Source organism: Staurois parvus, unplaced genomic scaffold (assembly GCF_062004578.1).
Source record: "Staurois parvus isolate SC_StPar_1 unplaced genomic scaffold, SC_StPar_1.0 ptg001591l, whole genome shotgun sequence".
Classification (NCBI taxonomy): domain Eukaryota; kingdom Metazoa; phylum Chordata; class Amphibia; order Anura; family Ranidae; genus Staurois; species Staurois parvus.
Genome location: NW_028319387.1, coordinates 217,844 through 236,304, shown reverse-complemented (window position 1 = coordinate 236,304; position 18,461 = coordinate 217,844). Strand labels below are relative to the sequence as shown.

At 46.4% G+C, this 18,461-nt stretch overlaps 1 protein-coding gene across 1 annotated transcript; it reads right to left on the bottom strand.

Moving 5' to 3' along the window:
* Positions 1-456: 456 nt before the first annotated feature.
* On the bottom strand, positions 457-18,330 carry SMCR8 (SMCR8-C9orf72 complex subunit). Its single transcript, XM_089662954.1, has 2 exons — positions 15,596-18,330; positions 457-1,274 (listed from the first exon to the last, which is right to left on the bottom strand). Exons 1-2 carry the CDS (start codon positions 17,929-17,931, stop codon positions 821-823), a joined length of 2,790 nt encoding a protein of 929 aa, XP_089519080.1. The 5' UTR covers positions 17,932-18,330; the 3' UTR covers positions 457-820.
* Positions 18,331-18,461: the final 131 nt, after the last annotated feature.

The following is an 18,461-nucleotide window of genomic DNA, read 5'->3' as shown; positions in this document are numbered from 1 at the left end:
ATTTCTGTCCGTCAGAAGAGGACAACCAGGCAGTAAGCATTTTCAGAAGGAAGCCAGCTATGCCATCCTATGCACATGGGATCAGGGGCGGACTGACCATTTGGAAACTCGGGCACTGCCCGAGGGTCTGGGGTCAGTAAGGGGCCCCATGAGATGCCCCTGGTACCTTTTTCATAGGCTTTTTGGAGTTTGGGCAAGGACACAGGGGCCCCATGAGTTGTCAGTCCGCCCCTGCATGGGACCTGTTTGACTGGACACACAGTAACAAAACAAAAAAAAAAAAATCAGCTACAAGTTGTAGGGCCACGGAGATTGCCTAATAAATGCAAATAAAATGAGGTAATGAACTTAATGCAGTGTTTCAATGGGAGTCGAAATTAAAAAACACAAAAAGCAAAACAAAGAAATAAAAATAAAAAAACAAAAAACACATGCCTATCTGGCATTAGCCTTAGCTAATTATTTCACCCAATTTAGTAGAACGTTATAAAAACAAGAACCCACATCTTTCACATAATAAATTTGACATAACTAAAAGCAAGATTTCCATTAACCTTGACATGTGCTCTGCTGGCCCTGAATCCAGTTACTGTTTCTCTCACAGATACTATTTAGGTGCCACGAGCCCAGGCCCTCAGTAGGACGATGCACTGAGACAACGAAAAATAAGACACGACATTAAAGTAGGACATCCAAACAAAACAAAAAAAAATTATAAACTCGGTTCCAGCTTATGGTGCAAAATAATCATGCGTCAAGAGTCTTCTAGACATCCACAAGTCTCCCTGGGAGGATATACTTCTACATTGTGGCCCAGGTGTCAGATTTTGTATAAAAAGCTCGGGATATAGTCGAACCTGAGCACAGGAAGGAGCTGCGTCCCCGATTCCCTTAGGTAATGCATTTTCAGGAGCTCCGAGAGGTATTCTACTATTCTAGCATCCTCCTGAGACAGGCCAAGCAGCTGGTGGAGGAAAGCAGCGCGGCGCTGTGAGATAGTCTCTTCTCTCTCCTTTTCCCGGATCGGCAAATGGACGTGATGGCAAAAGGTAAAAAGGAAGGCTTTGGCGCTGAGTTGGGTCAGCACACTCTGTACGTGCATGTAGTAGGTGCTGCCTTTACGGATCTGAGTGCGGTGGTCAGCCAGCCTCTGTAAGAGGGTTCCCCTGTACACGGGGCAGCGGAGAGTTTTGTTGTCGGCGTCCAGGATGCTGGCGTAGCGGCTGTAGCGGTTCAGAGAATGGAGGGTGTTGCAGCCGGACGAAGAGACCCCTCTACGAAAGAAACAGACATATCATTTAACCAGTTCCAGTCCGCGACAATTCTAACATTTCTCTCATGCATGTAAAAATCAGCATTTTTGTTTGCAAGAAATTACTTTGAACCCCCAAACATTACATATATTTATTAAGCAGAGACCCTGGAGATTAAAATGGTTGTTGCAATTTTTTATGTCGCATGATATTTGCGCAGCGGTTTATCAAAAGCGAATTTTCAGGAAAAAGTACACTTGAATGAGTTTTACAAACACGATACGAAAACAAATTATTTGGTAAAACATAAAATATATTACGCCAAGTAAGCAGACACCTAACACGTTATGCTGTAGCCTCCCTAGCGGTCTGATTATGTCAGATTTCTGTGCTCAAAGCGGTACATTTTTTTGCATGGAAATATGTATTTTTTTTTTTTTTGTAGGCCTGTAATTCTTAGGAATAACTCACTGAAATCTGTCCAAACAAGAGTCTAGTAAACATCCCGGGCAGGGGCGGACTGACCATTTGGAAACTCAGGTACTGCCTGAGGGCCCGAGGTCAGTAGGGGGCCCCATGATATGCCCCTGGTACCTTTTTCATAGGCTTTTTTGAGTTTGGGCCCAGGGGCCCCATGAGTTGTCAGTCCACCCCTGATCCCAGGTATGTTAAAATTTGAAACCCGAAATCATAAATTATAATTTAATAAATAATCATAAAAGTAATAATATAATAATAAATTTCAATAATATAAATCAAACCAAAAACACTGAAATTTGAAATATAGCGCCAAGTTCGCACATCACTGAGCAAAGTCGCAGAATCGTTTTCAGTGTCTGATGACGAATTTCCCCCACGAATCATTATCACTCAATTCTGCAAGTGGTTCTGATTTACTATCGCTGTTCTCTAGCCGGTCTAAAACCGCTTTTGACGTAAAGGGACGCTTTTTGGACGCCATGGACGTTTCTCAGTTTCCAGGCAAAAAGAACAGTAAAAATGCAGGCAGGGCGCCGGACAAAGCACTCGGGACAAAATGTATGTGAAATGGTTTGATACAGTAATGTTTTACTACGTGATTTTAGTGTATTTAGTGAAAGTCACTTTTTGACATTTTTAAATTTCCCGCCGTTCCGTCCCCCGTACGTCCCGACGTCGCAGAGAAACGGAACCCGGAAGACAGATGCCGGCATCGGCCGGAGGACATTGCCGGGGACACTGCAGGGGGGACATCGCGGGAGCGCAGGACAAGGTAAGAGGAGAACAGATCGCTGCAGGGTATTCCCGAGTGTAGTTCAGGGTTACCGCTTGTGGTGCTGAAACTTTACCCCGAGCTACACTCGGGAATACCGCCAGGGGGGTTAACCACTTCCCATCCGGCCCATGTACATAAACGGCTGGACGGGAGCAGTGCCGAAGCGGGTGGCCGTTTATAAACAGCCCCCGCATTCACTGCCTGTGCGCGCTCCCTGGGAACACGCGGCACCACGATCTGGTGCCCACTGTGTGGGACCTCTGTGTGAGGTTGCGATCATGTGATCATTGATTGGTTAATTGGAGAAGATTTCATGGTGTATGGAAACCCTTTGGAGTATTGTAACCAGCCTGATGATTTGTATTGTCGCAATATGTTGGCTACATGTTTTTATACATTCAGCTAGTCCTATGCTCACATTTTCTATTTCAATTGCGCTTTTAATGATGTCCAATCAAGCTTTACTTTTTTATAAGCGATGTATGGAGTTTTGTTGGTATGGTGCCTAATAAAGCCCCAGTAATTTTTTTCGGTTAGGTTCCTATTTTTCAGTAAGGGGTGTGGCACCAGTAAAAATCCATCATCAAGGGTTGAGACTAGGGGTGCACCGAAATTTCGGTGGCTGAAAACACCCCTATCGACCAATATGAAAAAAAGCACTGGTACAGGTGCCAAAAAAACCCTGCCCCCTCGCCGCTGCAGCCCCTGGGTAATTCTCAGCCTTACCTGAAAAACCACCGAATGATCCCGGAGCTGGGCATAGAGATGAGAGAAGGAAAGATGGCCTCCACTCATCTCTACGCCCTTGGAGGACTGGAGCGATGTCACTTCCAGTTCCGGCGCCTTGTAGACAAGGCCATTTTTTTAAAAAAAATTTAAAAAGCACTAGATCAATAATTTTCGGATCAAATGTTTTACACACTGTAGAGGAGAGATGTGGGGTCTTATTGACCCCATATCTCTCCATAAAGAGGACCTGTCACTAAATATTTCTAATCACTAGGGATGCATGCATTCCTTGTGATCAGAATAAAAGTGATTACATTTTTTTTTGAAGGGACAGTGCGGAAAAAAGAAAAAAAAAAAAAAGTTTAAAGTGCCCCCGTCCTTGCACATTGTGGTGAACACATACGAAGGCCATGCCCACATATGTAAATGGTGTTCAAACTACCCACACGTGAGGTATCGCCACGCAAGAGCAATAATTCTCGCACTAGACCGCCTCTGTAACTTTACACTGCTAACCTGTAGACATTTTTAAAGCAGCACCCATGGAGATTTTTTAAGTACCGCAGTTTCATGCCATTCCATGAGCGTGCGCAATTTAAAAGCGTGACATGTTGGGTATCTACTTACTCGCCATAACAACCTCTTTCATATTTTACATAAAATTGGAGTATATATGGTTTTGTTTTTTTTAATCAAAGTGTATTTTTTTCCAAAAAATATAAAATGTTTAAAAACTGCCCATTTTGGTTTCGGTTTTCAACCAAGTGCATCCTGAATTTTCGTTTTTGGCACCAGAATTTTCGTTTCGGTGCACCACTAGCTGAGACCATTGTTTATATATATGTCTCTCTCTCCCTTTTTTTTTTTCTATAAAGATGTACAGTCTGCAGTATAAAACGCATACAGCTGGCTTCACCAAAGCCATACAGAGCCAAACCGTGTCCCGAAGCTCGACACCATATATATTGGCAATAGTAAGAGGACAAACTTTTTAAACCTGTCCAACTTTCACAGAAGGCGTTGCAGTTTTTAGGATATCTGGCTATTTCAGTAACAGACAAGTTCTCCTACATTGCTCTCCGCACACAGACTGCCATTTAGCAGATACGAGGGAAGATAATTACTAATGGGGTAACGTGGGTGTATGAGATCATTACAAGCCTAGATCCTAGATTGAGGGAATTGCATCACAGCTCTGTAACTATACACTGAGGAACAGAAGTATTTGAACACCCTGCGATTTTGCAAGTTCTCCCACTTAGAAATCATGGAGGGGTCTGAAATTCACATTGTAGGTGCATTCCCACTCTGAGAGACAGAATTAAAAAAAAAATTCAGGAAATCACATTGTATGATTTTTAAAGAATTTATTTGTCTTGCTCTGCTGAACATAAGTATTTGAACACCTAAGAAACAGCAAGAATTCTGGCTCTCAAAGACCTGTTACTGTGTCTTTAAAAAGTCCACCTCTACTCCACTCAATCTAACTTAGTAGCACCTGTCTGAGCTCTTTAAAGAAACCTGTCCACCCCACAGTCAGTCAGATGCCAACTACTACCATGGGCAAGACCAAAGAGCTGTCAAAAGACACAAGGCTGAAAAGGGCTACGGGCCAATTGCCAAGCAGCTTGGTGAAAATAGATCAACTGTTGGAGCAATTGTTAGAAAACGGAAGAGGCTAAAGACGACCGTCAGTCTCCCTCGGACTGGGGCTCCATGCAAGATCTCACCTCGTGAGGTATGATCCAGAGGAGGCATGGGAGAAAGTCATGTGGTCAGATGAGACCAAAGGAGAACTTTTTGGTCTAAACTTCACTCGTCGTGTTTGGAGGAAAAAGAAAGATGAGTTGCATCCCAAGAACACCATCCCTACTGTGAAGCATGGGGGTGGTAACATCATGCTTTGGGGGTGCTTTCTGCGAAGGGGACAGGACGACTGCACTGTATTAAGGAGAGGATGAATGGGGCCATTTATTGTGAGATTTTGAGCAACAACCTCCTTCCCTCAGTCAGAGCATTGAAGATGGGTCGTGGCTGGGTCTTCCAACATGACAACGACCCGAAGCACACAGCCAGGATAACCAAGGAGTGGCTCCGTAAGAAGCATATCAAGGTTCTGGAGTGGCCTAGCCAGTCTCCAGACCTAAATCCAATAGAACATCTTTGGAGGGAGCTGAAACTCCGTGTTGCTCAGCGACAGCCCCGAAACCTGACAGATCTAGAGGAGATCTGTGTGGAGGAGTCGGCCAAAATCCCTGTTGCAGTGCAAACCTGGTCAAGAACTACAGGAAACATTTGACCTCTGTAATTACAAACAAAGGCTTCTGTACCAAATATTAATACTGATTTTCTCAGGTGTTCAAATACTTCTGTTCAGCAGTGCAAGACAAATACATTCTTTACAAATCATACAATGTGATTTCCTGAATTTTTTTTTTTAATTTTGTCTCTCAGAGTGGGAATGCACCTACAATGTGAATTTCAGACCCCTCCATGATGGAAAAGTGGGAGAACTTGCAAAATCGCAGGGTGTTCAAATACTTCTGTTCCTCACTGTATGTGAAGCTTGCCATTTACTGCCAGGTTGGAGGATAGTCATGCATCCCCAGGAGGAAGGTGTACTCTATCTTTCTGAGGGTACTGGAGCTGCTGTTGTGCACATCGCTGGAGTGATATCAGGTTCAGGTAAGTATCAGGGGAGGCTGGAGGAAATCCTCTGCAACAGAAGGTTTTTTACCCTAAAGCATAGAATGCATTAAAAGCACAGGTGTCAAACACAAGGCCCGCAGGCTGAATCCGACCCTCCAGGCCATTTCATGTGGCCCTTGTACCTCTCCTGCAGGTACCCCCTCGTCTCCGCCTCCACCTTGTCTCAGCAGTCGGCAGCAGAGAAAAGAAAATAGAACTCCTCTGCCAAATCCTGCACCTCTCAGTGAAGCTACAGCACCCCCTCATCTCTGCCTTCCCTGGTCTCAGCATTCAGCAGACTCCACTCCTCCGGTCCTCCTCCAGACCCTGCACTGCTTTCCAGCTCTGCCCCCAAAGGGGGTGCACGGTGATGTTAGGGAGGGTGTGGGATTCTTGACATCTGATGCTCTGGACATCTAGTCTTACAGATACAACCGGCCCTTTGAGGGCAACCATAATATGCTGATATGGCCCGTGATGAAATGAGTTGACACCCCTGCATTAAAGTGTTACTAAACCCCCAACAGTACAGTCAGTCTGTAGATGCAGTAAAGCATGCTTGTTATACTCACTGTGGAACCTAAGGGGTTAATCCTCGGCACTGTGTAAAAATACTGTTTGATCCTGTCTTCTCTGATCCTCTCCTTCTTCCAGTGTCCCCCCCTCTAATCCCCTGATAAGACAAATGGTGTGAAGTCATTCTGCACATGCTCTGTTATGGTGTGTATTGCTAGAGAGGTATTTATTTTCTTGGGAGAGTGCATGTGATCAGCACAGGGCCAATCAGCACTCTCCAAACAATGGTCAGGGGTTCTGCATCCTCCTTGAGCAGAATGAAAACTCCTCATACAAGCTTTAACATGTGCTCTGCTGGACAAGTCACAAGACTGCTGTAACTGCTGATGAGAAAAGTTATTTAGAAGTTTATATTTACTAAACTAATTGCATTTCAATGTTGTGAGTACTGTGGGAGAGCAGATATAGTGAATGCAGGGTCCGGGGAGAGCGGATATAATAAATGCAGGGTCCGGGGAGAGCGGATATAGTGAATGCAGGGTCCGGGGAGAGCGGATATAGTGAATGCAGGGTCCGGGGAGAGCGGATATAGTGAATGCAGGGTCCGGGGAGAGCGGATATAGTGAATGCAGGGTCCGGGGAGAGCGGATATAGTGAATGCAGGGTCCGGGGAGAGCGGATATAGTGAATGCAGGGTCCGGGGAGAGCGGATATAGTGAATGCAGGGTCCGGGGAGAGCGGATATAGTGAATGCAGGGTCCGGGGAGAGCGGATATAGTGAATGCAGGGTCCGGGGAGAGCGGATATAGTGAATGCAGGGTCCGGGGAGAGCGGATATAGTGAATGCAGGGTCCGGGGAGAGCGGATATAGTGAATGCAGGGTCCGGGGAGAGCGGATATAGTGAATGCAGGGTCCGGGGAGAGCGGATATAGTGAATGCAGGGTCCGGGGAGAGCGGATATAGTGAATGCAGGGTCCGGGGAGAGCGGATATAGTGAATGCAGGGTCCGGGGAGACCGGATATAGTGAATGCAGGGTCCGGGGAGACCGGATATAGTGAATGCAGGGTCCGGGGAGACCGGATATAGTGAATGCAGGGTCCGGGGAGACCGGATATAGTGAATGCAGGGTCCGGGGAGACCGGATATAGTGAATGCAGGGTCCGGGGAGACCGGATATAGTGAATGCAGAGTCCGGGGAGACCAGATATAGTGAATGCAGGGTCCGGGGAGACCGGATATAGTGAATGCAGGGTCCGGGGAGACCGGATATAGTGAATGCAGGGTCCGGGGAGACCGGATATAGTGAATGCATATCAGAGCCATACAAAGCAATGTGCTTACACAGTGAAAGCCACACAGCACACAGTTAACCCTTTGATCGCCCCAGATGTTAACCCCTTCCTGCCCAGTGCCATTAGTATAGTGTCAGTGCTTTTTATTAGCACTGATCACTTTACTGGTGTCACTGGGAATGTCAGTGACAGCAAGTCAGTTTCCCCAGTATATATACCGCCGTTTGTAAACGCTATAACTTTCACTTAAACCAGTCAATTTACACGTATTGGGATTTTTTTTTTTTTTTTTTAAAGCAAAGATGCATTTTGGCCTAAATCTATGACTAAATTTGTTTTTTTTTTCTAATCTTTTACTGGACGACATGTTTAATAGTAAAAAGTCAAAAATATATTTTTTTTTCTCAAAATTGTCTGTCTTTTTTTGCTTATAGCACAAAAGAATTAAAATAGCATAGGTGATCAAATACCACCTACAAAAAACTCCCTTTGTGGGGAAAAAAAGGCACATAAATTTCATTTGGGTGCATTGTTGCACGACCGCGTAATTGTCAGTTAAGGTAACGTAGCGCCGTATTGTGAAAAATGGCCTGGTCAGGAAGGGGGGTAAATCCTCTACAGGGCAAGTGGTTAATTTCTGCCTGTTCTGCACTAAAATCCTAACCAATTTTATGAGGCCTGCTTGATTTATATTCTATGGATTATGTTGTGGAGGAGAGGAGGGAGTGTTCTGTAACCCCATTATACTTCCTTTTATAGGATGACAACACTGCCTCTCCATGGACACAGCATGCGGACTGAGCATTGTCACCCTAGCATACCGCTCAACTTTTTGAGATGGGAATGAGGGACACCTATTAACAAAAGTATGTAGGTATAGAACACACTTCCTTAAAGCGGAGTTCCACTCACTCTGTAAAAAAATAAAAGTCAATAGCTACAAAAACTACAAAATCAGCTTGTGGCTTCACAGCCGGGTGCCCACTGCGCATGCGTGAGTAGCGCTGCGCTTCCTGAATGGCCCCATAGTCTTCTGGGACCTGTCACGTGTCCCACAAGACTTTGGGGAGGGAGGACAACTTCCGCTTACGATGGTCTAGGCGATCACAGCGGAAGTGGGAGCGGGTACCTGTCAAATTTGTGTACCCGTTCCCTCCCCCTGCCCTCCAAAGGTGCCAATCCTTAATGGGGAGCGGGGAACCAATCTTTAAAGCGGAACTTCCCCTTTTGGGTGGAACTCAGCTTTAAGTGAGAGTTATACAAAAAAAAAATTAATATTTAAACCACCGAGTGCTTTTTTTTTCCCTACTATTTATTTACACTGTTTTTTGAAAAATTTAAAAACTGGATGAATGGTGTAGCACCGTGAAACACATTTTATATGCAAGTATATTATATCTCCCAACTGTTTGATATGGGAACGAGGGACACCTATCAACAAATCTATGTAGGCATGGGATACACCCCCTGCCACGCCCCCTTAACAGAGTTATAAAAAGAAAATAAAAAACAGTTAAACCCACAAATGCTTTTTTTTTTTTTACAACTCGCATTACTTTAGTTACCAGTCACACGGCTGCAATTTAAAATTGTGCGATTTGAGTGCAATTGCAATGCGATTTCAACAATGTCTTGCAATATGCAGTGTGATTTCCATTATACGCATATGAAATTGCAACAAAACTGCAGAAAAAAGTAATGCGAGAACTACTTTAGAAATCGCGCCGCAGCAAAGCGCACATGTTGAGACACGGACAATTACGTTCATTAGATGCGATTTCAGGTGAGATTTCAATTCTCAAATCGCACCGGTATGCCGGGGCACTTATACTGGCTTTTGAAGTTTACAAATGCAACCATTTAGAAACTTGATGAATGGTTTAGCACTGTGAAACACTTTTTGAAAGAGAATTAGTGCATTTTATATACCACTATATAGATCAGACAAAAATGAGGAGGAAAGAGGGACTTTGTTCCAAATCAGGGACAGTCCCTCGAAATCAGGGACAGTCCCTCGAAATCAGGGACAGTCCCTCGAAATCAGGGACAGTTGGGAGCTATGCCTTAGGGCAGGAGGACTGTATTTATTATGATCACAAGGTGAAAAAGAAAAAAAAAATCCTAAAAAAAAAATCCTGAAAAAAAAAAAAAAAAAAAAAAGAATGCAGCCACCACCTCAGGACTGGCAAGCCGCAGCAGAATACATTTTGTTCTTGGGTTTATCTACACTTCAAGAGACCTGCAGTCCAGCAGACTGGAATACACAATCCAAACCACCACTACAGACATGCTTATGGCTTGATCACACTTCCCCTTTCTGCTACAATAATGACTCAGAGAAACTTATAAATCCAAAATAACATTTGATTTTCTTTTAAAAATTGCAGAACTTCACGAAAAGCATTTGAAAATGAAACGTTAGTCTTTTACCAACCCTAAGCAACATTCAAAAGAAAAAACACACATAATATATACAGTATCTCCCAGAAGGGAGTCCACCATTCACATTTTTGTAAATAGTGGATTCTCTTTTCATGTGACAACACTGAAGAAATGACACTTTGCTACAATGTGACGTAGTCAGTGTACAGCTTGTATAACATGGAAATTTGCTGCCCCCTCAAAATAACTCAACACACAGCCATTAATGTCTAAACCGCTGGCAACAAATGTGAGTCCACCCCTAAGTGACAAGGTCCAAATTGGGCCCAATTAGCCATTTTCCCTCCCCAGTGTCATGTGACTCATTAGTGTTACAAGGTCTCAGGTGTGAATGAGGAGCAGGTGTGTTACATTTGGTGTTATCGCTCTCACTCTCTCATACTGGTCACTGGAAGTTCAACATGGCACCTCATGGCAAAGGATCTGAAGAAAAGGATTGTCTCTCTACATAAAGATGGCCTAGGCTATAAGTAGATTGTCAAGACCCTGAAACGGAGCTGCAGCACGGTGGCCAAGACTGTACAGAAATTTAACAGGACAGGTTCCACTCAGAACAGGCCTTGCCATGGACCAAAGAAGTTGAGTGCACGTGCTCAGCGTCATATCCAGAGTTTGTCTTTGGGAAATAGACATATGAGTGTTGCCAGTATTGGTGAAGGGGTGGTGGGGGGTCAGCCTGTCAGTGCTCAGACCATACGCCGCACACTGCATCAAATTGGTCTGCATGGCTGTCGTCCCAGAAGGAAGCCTTTTCTAAAGATGATGCACAAGAAAGCCCGCAAACAGTTTGCTGAAGACAAGCAGACTAAGGACATGGATTACTGGAACCATGCCCTGTGGTCTGATGACACCAAGATAAACTGATTTGGTTCAGATGGTGTCAAGTGTGTGTGGCGGCAACCAGGTGAGGAGTACAAAGACAATTGTGTCCTGCCTATAGTTAAGCATGGTGGTGGGAGTGTCATGGTCTGGGGCTGCATGAGTGCTGCCGGCACTGGGGGGCTACAGTTCATTGAGGGAACCATGAATGCCAACATGTCCTGTGACATACTGAAGCAGATCATGATCCCCTCCCTTCGGAGACTGGACTGCAGGGCAGTATTCCAACATAACGACCCCAAACACACCTCCAAGACGACCACTGCCTTACTAAAGAAGCTGAGGGTAATGGACTGACGCATTTCGAGGCAGTACCTCTTCCTCAGAGCTGATTGGCTCTGGGGAAGAGGTACTGCCTCCAAAACGTGTCAGCCATTTGGAGGTCTATAGTCCCCTACAAGACTAAAAAAAAAATTAATTTTGATTAAAAAAACTGCTAAAATACGCAAACACGAAAAAAAATGCAAAAAAAGCCGCTAAACACTAATACAAACAGGCTAAAAAACGCTGAAAAACTCCCATTTTAACATGACTTTACACAGCTAACGTTACCAGCGTTATTAAAACGCCCCGTGTGCTTGGAGCTATATAGCTGGTGGACTGTTCAAGAGAAAAATCAGTTGATTCCCCCATCCCCCTGGCTGCTTTATTCATGCAGCCACACACCTGCAGCTATCTGAATACAATGGTGCTATTGAACAGTGACTACATCTGAAAGGACACCCTGGGCAGTTGCCACCCACGGCCGAATTTTGGTCAGTTTAGCAGGAATCAATCAAAATTTGTCTATGGGGGCCTTTAGTCATGAAAGGCAGTCATATCTCCCTAAAAAGAAACAAAAAAAGAGGGCGCATGGGCCTAGTGCCTTACCTTTTAAAACAGAAATAAAGTATTCTACTCACAAAAGGAATAAAATTAAAAGCATTTCACAGGAAGTACAGCCTGGTCCAATCTCCCTGAAAGAGGTCTGGAGGGGGACTGTAGACCTCCTAATGGATGATGCGTTTCAAGGCTTTACGTCCTCCTCAGAGCCGATGCTGTATTGCGTGCGACATGCTTTTGATTTTATTCCTATGTGAGGGAAGGAAATTTTTTTCCCTGCAGGAGCAAATTGGATCGTGCTTTGCTGGGTTGTTTTGCCTTCCTCTGGATCAACTGTGGGTGTAGGATTATAACTTTTTTTTTTTTTTATTTAATGGATGAAATGGATGGACTTTTGTCTCTTTTCAGCCAGACTAACTATGCGAGTAAAATACTTTTTACTAATAAATTTCTATTTTAAAAGGTAATGCATTAGGCCCGTGCGCCCGCTTTTTGTTTCTTTGTATGCAGTTCTTTTGGATCTCTCTGATGCGTTGAGGGCAGCAAAGCTCGCATTTCTTAACCACTTGCCTACCAGGCACTTATACCCCCTTCCTTACCAGGCCAATTTTCAGCTTTCAGCGCTGCCGCACTTTGATTGACAATTGCGCGGTCATGCAACATTGTACCCATATGAAATTTTGATCATTTTTTTCTCACAAATAGAGCTTTCTTTTGGTGTTATTTAATTGCCACTGGGCGCTTTACTTTTTGCGCTATAAATAACAAAAGTGCAAAAAATTTGAAAATAAAAAAAAATTTTCTTTGTTTCTATTATAAAATTTTTCAAACAGGTATTTTTTCTCCTTCACTGATGTGCGTTGATGAGGCAGCACTGATAGGCGGCACTAAAGGGCACTGATAGGCGGCACTAATGAGGTGGCACGGATAGGCAGCACTGATAGACAGCACTAATGAGGTGTCACGGATAGGCGGCACTAATATGCAGCACTGATAGGCGGCACTGATAGGTGACACTGATGATGGGTACTGATAGACGGCACTGACTGGCATCACTGCTGTGCACTGACTGGCGGCACTGACTGGCAGCACTGCTGGGCTGCACTGGTGGGTGGCACTGGTGGGTGGGCACAGGTGGGTGGCACTTCTGGGCACAGGTGTGTGACACTGCAGAGTGGCACAGGTGGGCGCACTGCTGGGCACAGGTGGGCGCACTGCTGGGCACAGGAGGGCGGAACTTGCGGGTGGCACTGCTGGGCACTGATCATCAGTGCCCTGATGATCGGTGCCGATCCCCGCTCTGACAACTGCCGGTTCTCGGCAGTACTTTCCTCACGATCTGACAGCGTGAGGAAAGTGCAGCCGAGAACCGGCACTTGCATTTCCCTCTGATCAGCGTGTCATTGGACACCGCTGATCAAGTGGTAAAAGGCCGCTGTGATTGGCCTTTTACCACATCACGTGATCAGCTGTGTCCGTAGGACACAGCGATCATGGAGATCGCCGGGTGCGCGCCCCCTGGGGCGTGCAGGAGAGCGCGTTCTGGGGGGACGTCATATGACGTTTACCCAGAACTGGCCGGCCGCAGTGAAGCCATCATTCGGCTATCTGCGGTCGGCAACTAGTTAAATACTCCATGTGGGGCTACAGACATTGTGGAGTCCATTGTCCAGCGCAGGAGTTTAGGCATTCGGTTCCTTTTTTCTCCTCATAAGTCAGTCATGTCTCCCTGTCTGTCTTTTCTGGGAAAATATCTGCCCATTTGTATCTAGAACCCAATGTTTTATCTCAGCAGTTCTTCAAGAAGATTGCACTTGTCCTATATAGGGGGTAGAAGCTACAACCTTGTCCAGTAAATGAAATGCCAACATGGGAATATGTTGCGGATAGTACCAGGGGCGGACTGATCATTTGGAAACTCTGGCAGTGCCCGAGGGCCCGGGGTCAATAGGGGGCCCCATGAGATGCCCCTGGTACCTTTTTCATAGGTTTTTTTGAGTTTGGGCAAGGACACAGGGGCCCCATGATCCCCTAATGCCTGGGGGCCCCATGAGTTGTCAGTCTGCCCCTGGAAAGAACAAACCTTTAATTCACATAAAAAAAAATGACTGGAAGATACATGCTACAGTAGTAAGTCATCATTCAATGTAAACTGCAACCTACCTGCAGAAGGAGACCCGAAAGAGAGAAATTAAGGTTTTTTTTTTGTTTTCGAATGTATTTGTGCTGCTAAACAGCACTTCCATGTTTCTCTCCTAGGCGAGAACTACGTTGGATTCTCCCCACCCCCTGCGCTTACCCAGATGTGCCGCAGGGCTTCAGGTCCTGAGAGAACCCTGCAGCACATCGCGCTGACCATCGGCACATGTGCATGGAGTTTCCCATGCATGCCCGAAGACTCCGATACCAGTCCAATACCTTCCCTGTCTTTGAGCGTGTGCAGGAATACCGATAGGCTCTGCCAGGACCTGATAGCCGGGCAGAGCCCATCAGCATATCTGCTTGTACACCCTAATGGCAGTGCCTGGGGGGGGGGGGGGAGCCACCTGGGAGAACTGAAGTTCCACTTTGAGTACTCAACTTAAAAAGTACATGTACACCCTCACCTTGTAAAGCAACCCATGCAGTTTAAAATAGAAATGAAAGGCAAAACATTTGTGTATAGATATCAAAAACATAAACGTCCTTTCCCTTGTTTTATAAATGATCACATTCCCTTCTCAGCTACATAAGAACTTGGGGAACGGAAACAACATTACACTGGTCTTCTCAGTGAAGGACTGTGGGGGGGGGGGGGTCAGGAGAAGTCTGATCATTGCAGGAGAGCAGGCTGAGTTCTCAGCACAGCTAGAGAACTGACCATGCTGTGCTCTCATGCCTAGTGTGGTCCATTTTTTTTTTTTTTTTTTTTTTTTTTTTACAGGAAAGTAGAGACTGGCAGGAACACCAGAGATTTCACACACAGGCATAAATACAAAAAGAGAACAGGAGACTTTCGTACAAGTACAATGGTACAGCAGGCACATATCAGGGATATGAGCTGTTGGGTTTACATATTCATTATCTGGGTTTCTATTATTAATGCGTGCATTTTAAAAATGGTTTGTACTACTTAACAGCCACCAAAGTTAAATGGGTCTAAACATCTTAGATTGTAAGCTCCAAGGAGCTTGTATTGAACTGTATTGTCTCCAGTTACATTGTAAAGCGCTGAGCAAACTTTTGGTGCTATATAAATCCTGTATAATAATAATCATCATCAAAATGGTCAGTGGTAGAACCAGGGGTGGACTGACCATTTGGAAACTTGGGCACTGCCCGAGGGCCTGGGGTCAGTAGGGGGCCCCATGAGATGCCCGATACCTTTTTCATAGGCTTTTTTGAGTTTGGGCAAGAACACAGGGGCCGCATGATCCCCTATTGCCCGGGGGGCCCCATGAGTTGTCAGTCCGCCCCTGGGTAGAACCACTATTCAGAATACAGGAGGCACTTGGCACATCTAGGAACCACATACCACCTTTAACAACCTAAGCATGGTGGCAGGGCTCTCATATTGTTTTATGTATGCCACAATGATTTACCACCACTGCTATAGCCCCTCACTTTGTACAGAGCTACAGAAACTGTTGGTGACATTTGACGATAAGAATCAAATAGCTCCTGGAATGTGACCATCCCTGAAAACTGCCAGTATAAAAACATGCATGCATTCTTTACCTCTGAAGCCCAATCAGTTTCCACTTCTGGAAATCCATGATGTGTAGAGGAGACGTCACCCATGGCTTAATCGGTTTGGCAACATGTCCATAGTTAGGGACAAACAAAGACAAAGCTGTGACCAGTCTTTTCACAAAGACCTCCTCCTCACCCAGGACTACAAGAGTTCTCCCACTCAAAAGAGAATAGATGGCGGGATGGGAAAAGGGGTACTGTCTGATGAACATTAGTGCATTTTGGCCAGCTTTCCGTTTCTGCCGGTCTGTGACAGTGGCGACAGGAGGTGGAGAAGGCGTCCGGTCGGAGCATGTTGATGCGCTACTTCTAAAACTGGTCGAGTCCGAGTACTCATCGAGCAAGTTTTTCTCAGCATCTTTGCTGCTCAACAAGTAACTGGACTCAGGAGCTGCAGCTGGTTCAATACAAGAATTCTCTACATGTTCAATTGAGAACTTCACTTGACCAAAGTTCTGGCCCATGTTCTTACATGGCTGTGGTGGGATGCTAACGACAGCGCCATCATCACATTGTTCAGGAACAAGCTCACCGGTTTGTTCTTCTGGACTCAAGCTGTCTGTCCTAATGCAACATGGAGGCTCCATGGCCAAGTCATTCTCAGTTTCATCATTCTTGAAGGGATCTACTTCGGGAGAACCTTGCTCAACCTGCTGCTCCCTATCAAAATCTTCCACAATGGGATCTTCTTCATTGATAGCTATTTGGTACGTTGCTCGAAAATCCTCAGGAATCACAGTTTCGGAAGGACACGTGCTAAGGACTTCTATGCTATCCTCACTAATAGTCCGTCTGCTACCGGCTTTTCTTCTTGGTGGCTGAGGGCTAGTTTGCAGTCCCAGACATGGGTGGCTCTCAGAGTGGATCAGTATGGTGGATTTTTCAGTCTGAAGGACCTCAATACTTTCACCACTGCTTATGCTCCCTTTAGTATCCACATCAAGACATTCCATGTGACCTGGGTTATCGTAGCAGGCTAACTCATTTACCTCCAAGTCGCGGTCATCGTACAACTCCTGCTCAATTTTAATGGGGACAGACTCTACGCTGGACTTGTAAGATTCTAAACTTGTTGAAGGCTTAAGGGTTTCCGGTTCAGGACCGAAGCCTGGCATATTGTGAGCAGCTAACAAGTTGTCAGAGTATTGCCTATCGACTAGCTTCAAATCCCAGGTGGACACATCTTCAAATAAGAAGTTGACTATAGTCTGCTGCTCCAAAAGAGCTCGGTCAAGGTGGCCCATCAACAAATAGCTGACGTCTCCTCGATATCTTTTCTCGATGCTGGTCAGCAAGTCTATGGTTTGTGTAAAGAAATAACTGTCCACAAGCTCCTCTAACGTTTTCAGTTTCTTATCAAAACATTTGGAAGATTTGGCCTTTATGAACTTGGGGGTGTAAGAAGGTCTTGAAGCGAAGACGTCCGGGTCTCCATTTTCCTCGTGGTCGGATGCCACAGCTGGTTCAGCCGTGCCATTTGCAGCTTCTTCCTGAACACTTTCCGGCACATACAGCTGGTAGTCCTCCCCTTTTAGGTGTCTATAGGGATAGGACTGGATCTGCTTGAGCAAGTCCTGGTGCTCGATGATGGACTTCTCTACGTTAGCCAACTCATTGGCCTTCTCGATGGCCTGCGTCGTGTAGAAGCCCTTGTCGTCCGTCTTCTGCTGCTCCTCCATCTCCGCCAACAGCACAGATCGGGTGTAATCCAGGTCTTTGAGTTTCTTCTCCAGCTCGTTGGCGAACGCCTTTCGGTTGCCGGTCTTCAGGCAGTCGGACGCCTTGGAGAAGTCCCCAGAGAGCTCCAGGAACTGCTGCATGATCTTTTCCTCGTCGGTGGAAATGTACGCCATGCAAAAGGGGCGGACGAAGCCGCGGGCCTCCAGGTCATACAGGGTCAGGTGGTGGACGTAGGCGAAGGCTCCCTCTTTGGAGTCGCCCAGGACCACCTTGGAGTCTTCCACGAAGTTGAGTTTGGGGTAGGAGGAGCCCGGCGGGTGCCCGACGAAGGAGGCCTGGTAGTCCACAGACATGATCCGCAGGGAAAAGTAGTTGAGGTCGAAGGTTCCGCGCACGCGTGGGTCATCAGGGATGGTGAGCAGCGGCTGTGGCCCCACTTGCTCGGAAAATTCGGAGATGAGGATAAAGTCGCGACTGAATTTGGCTCCGGAGAGGCGGGACCAGGGGCTGCTCTCTGCCTCCAAGTAGGGGAAGAGGGGCACTGAGTATTCCTCCGGCAGCCCTGGAGACACCCTCATCGCTGGCTCCTCGTACTCCTCCTCCTCCCTTGTAAAGGCCACCAGGTCCGGGGAGCCGATCATACTCGTCCCTCTAGGGGGGAGCCCTGAGCTCCTCGCCTCAGCCAGGTAGGGGAACCTGCTCTACCTTACAGGGGGGGCGCCATGTTGGAGGACGGACCACATGACCTCCCCTTGACGTCACGCTCAGGAGGAGAACCCCCCTTCAGCTGAGCTCCGCATCCTCCATCTGCACCGGGTAGGCGCTGTGAACGAGACGAGCCGGCTCTGAGGAATCCCCGAGCACGCAAACCCCTCCCAGAAGTTCATTTGCAAGAAAATAGCAAAGCGGGGCACGCCGGGAAATGTAGTTTCGCTATAGTCACGTGACTCCTTGCCAGCCGCGGTCACGTGGTAACCAGCGCTAGGCCGCGTCTCACCCTAGGGAACCCTCCACGTACAGAGAAGGGCCCTACATTCTAAAATACCGTCCGCCGCCCGTCACCCGGCTCAGAGCCACCTCACGGTACCTCGTCCCTAAGGAAACGGAGGAGTAGGCGGAAGTGGGACTGTCATGTGACTTGCAGCGACGGCTGACGTCACTCGCAGGGGAA

Bases quoted from the DNA above. Each gene is read 5' to 3' on its own strand.
- SMCR8 (XM_089662954.1), bottom strand. From the start codon at position 17,931: ATGATCGGCTCCCCGGACCTGGTGGCCTTTACAAGGGAGGAGGAGGAG. The intron at 1,275-15,595 runs GTAAAGAATGCA...TTTCTTTCGTAG, and splicing joins AAACTGATTGGGCTTCAGAG to AGGGGTCTCTTCGTCCGGCT.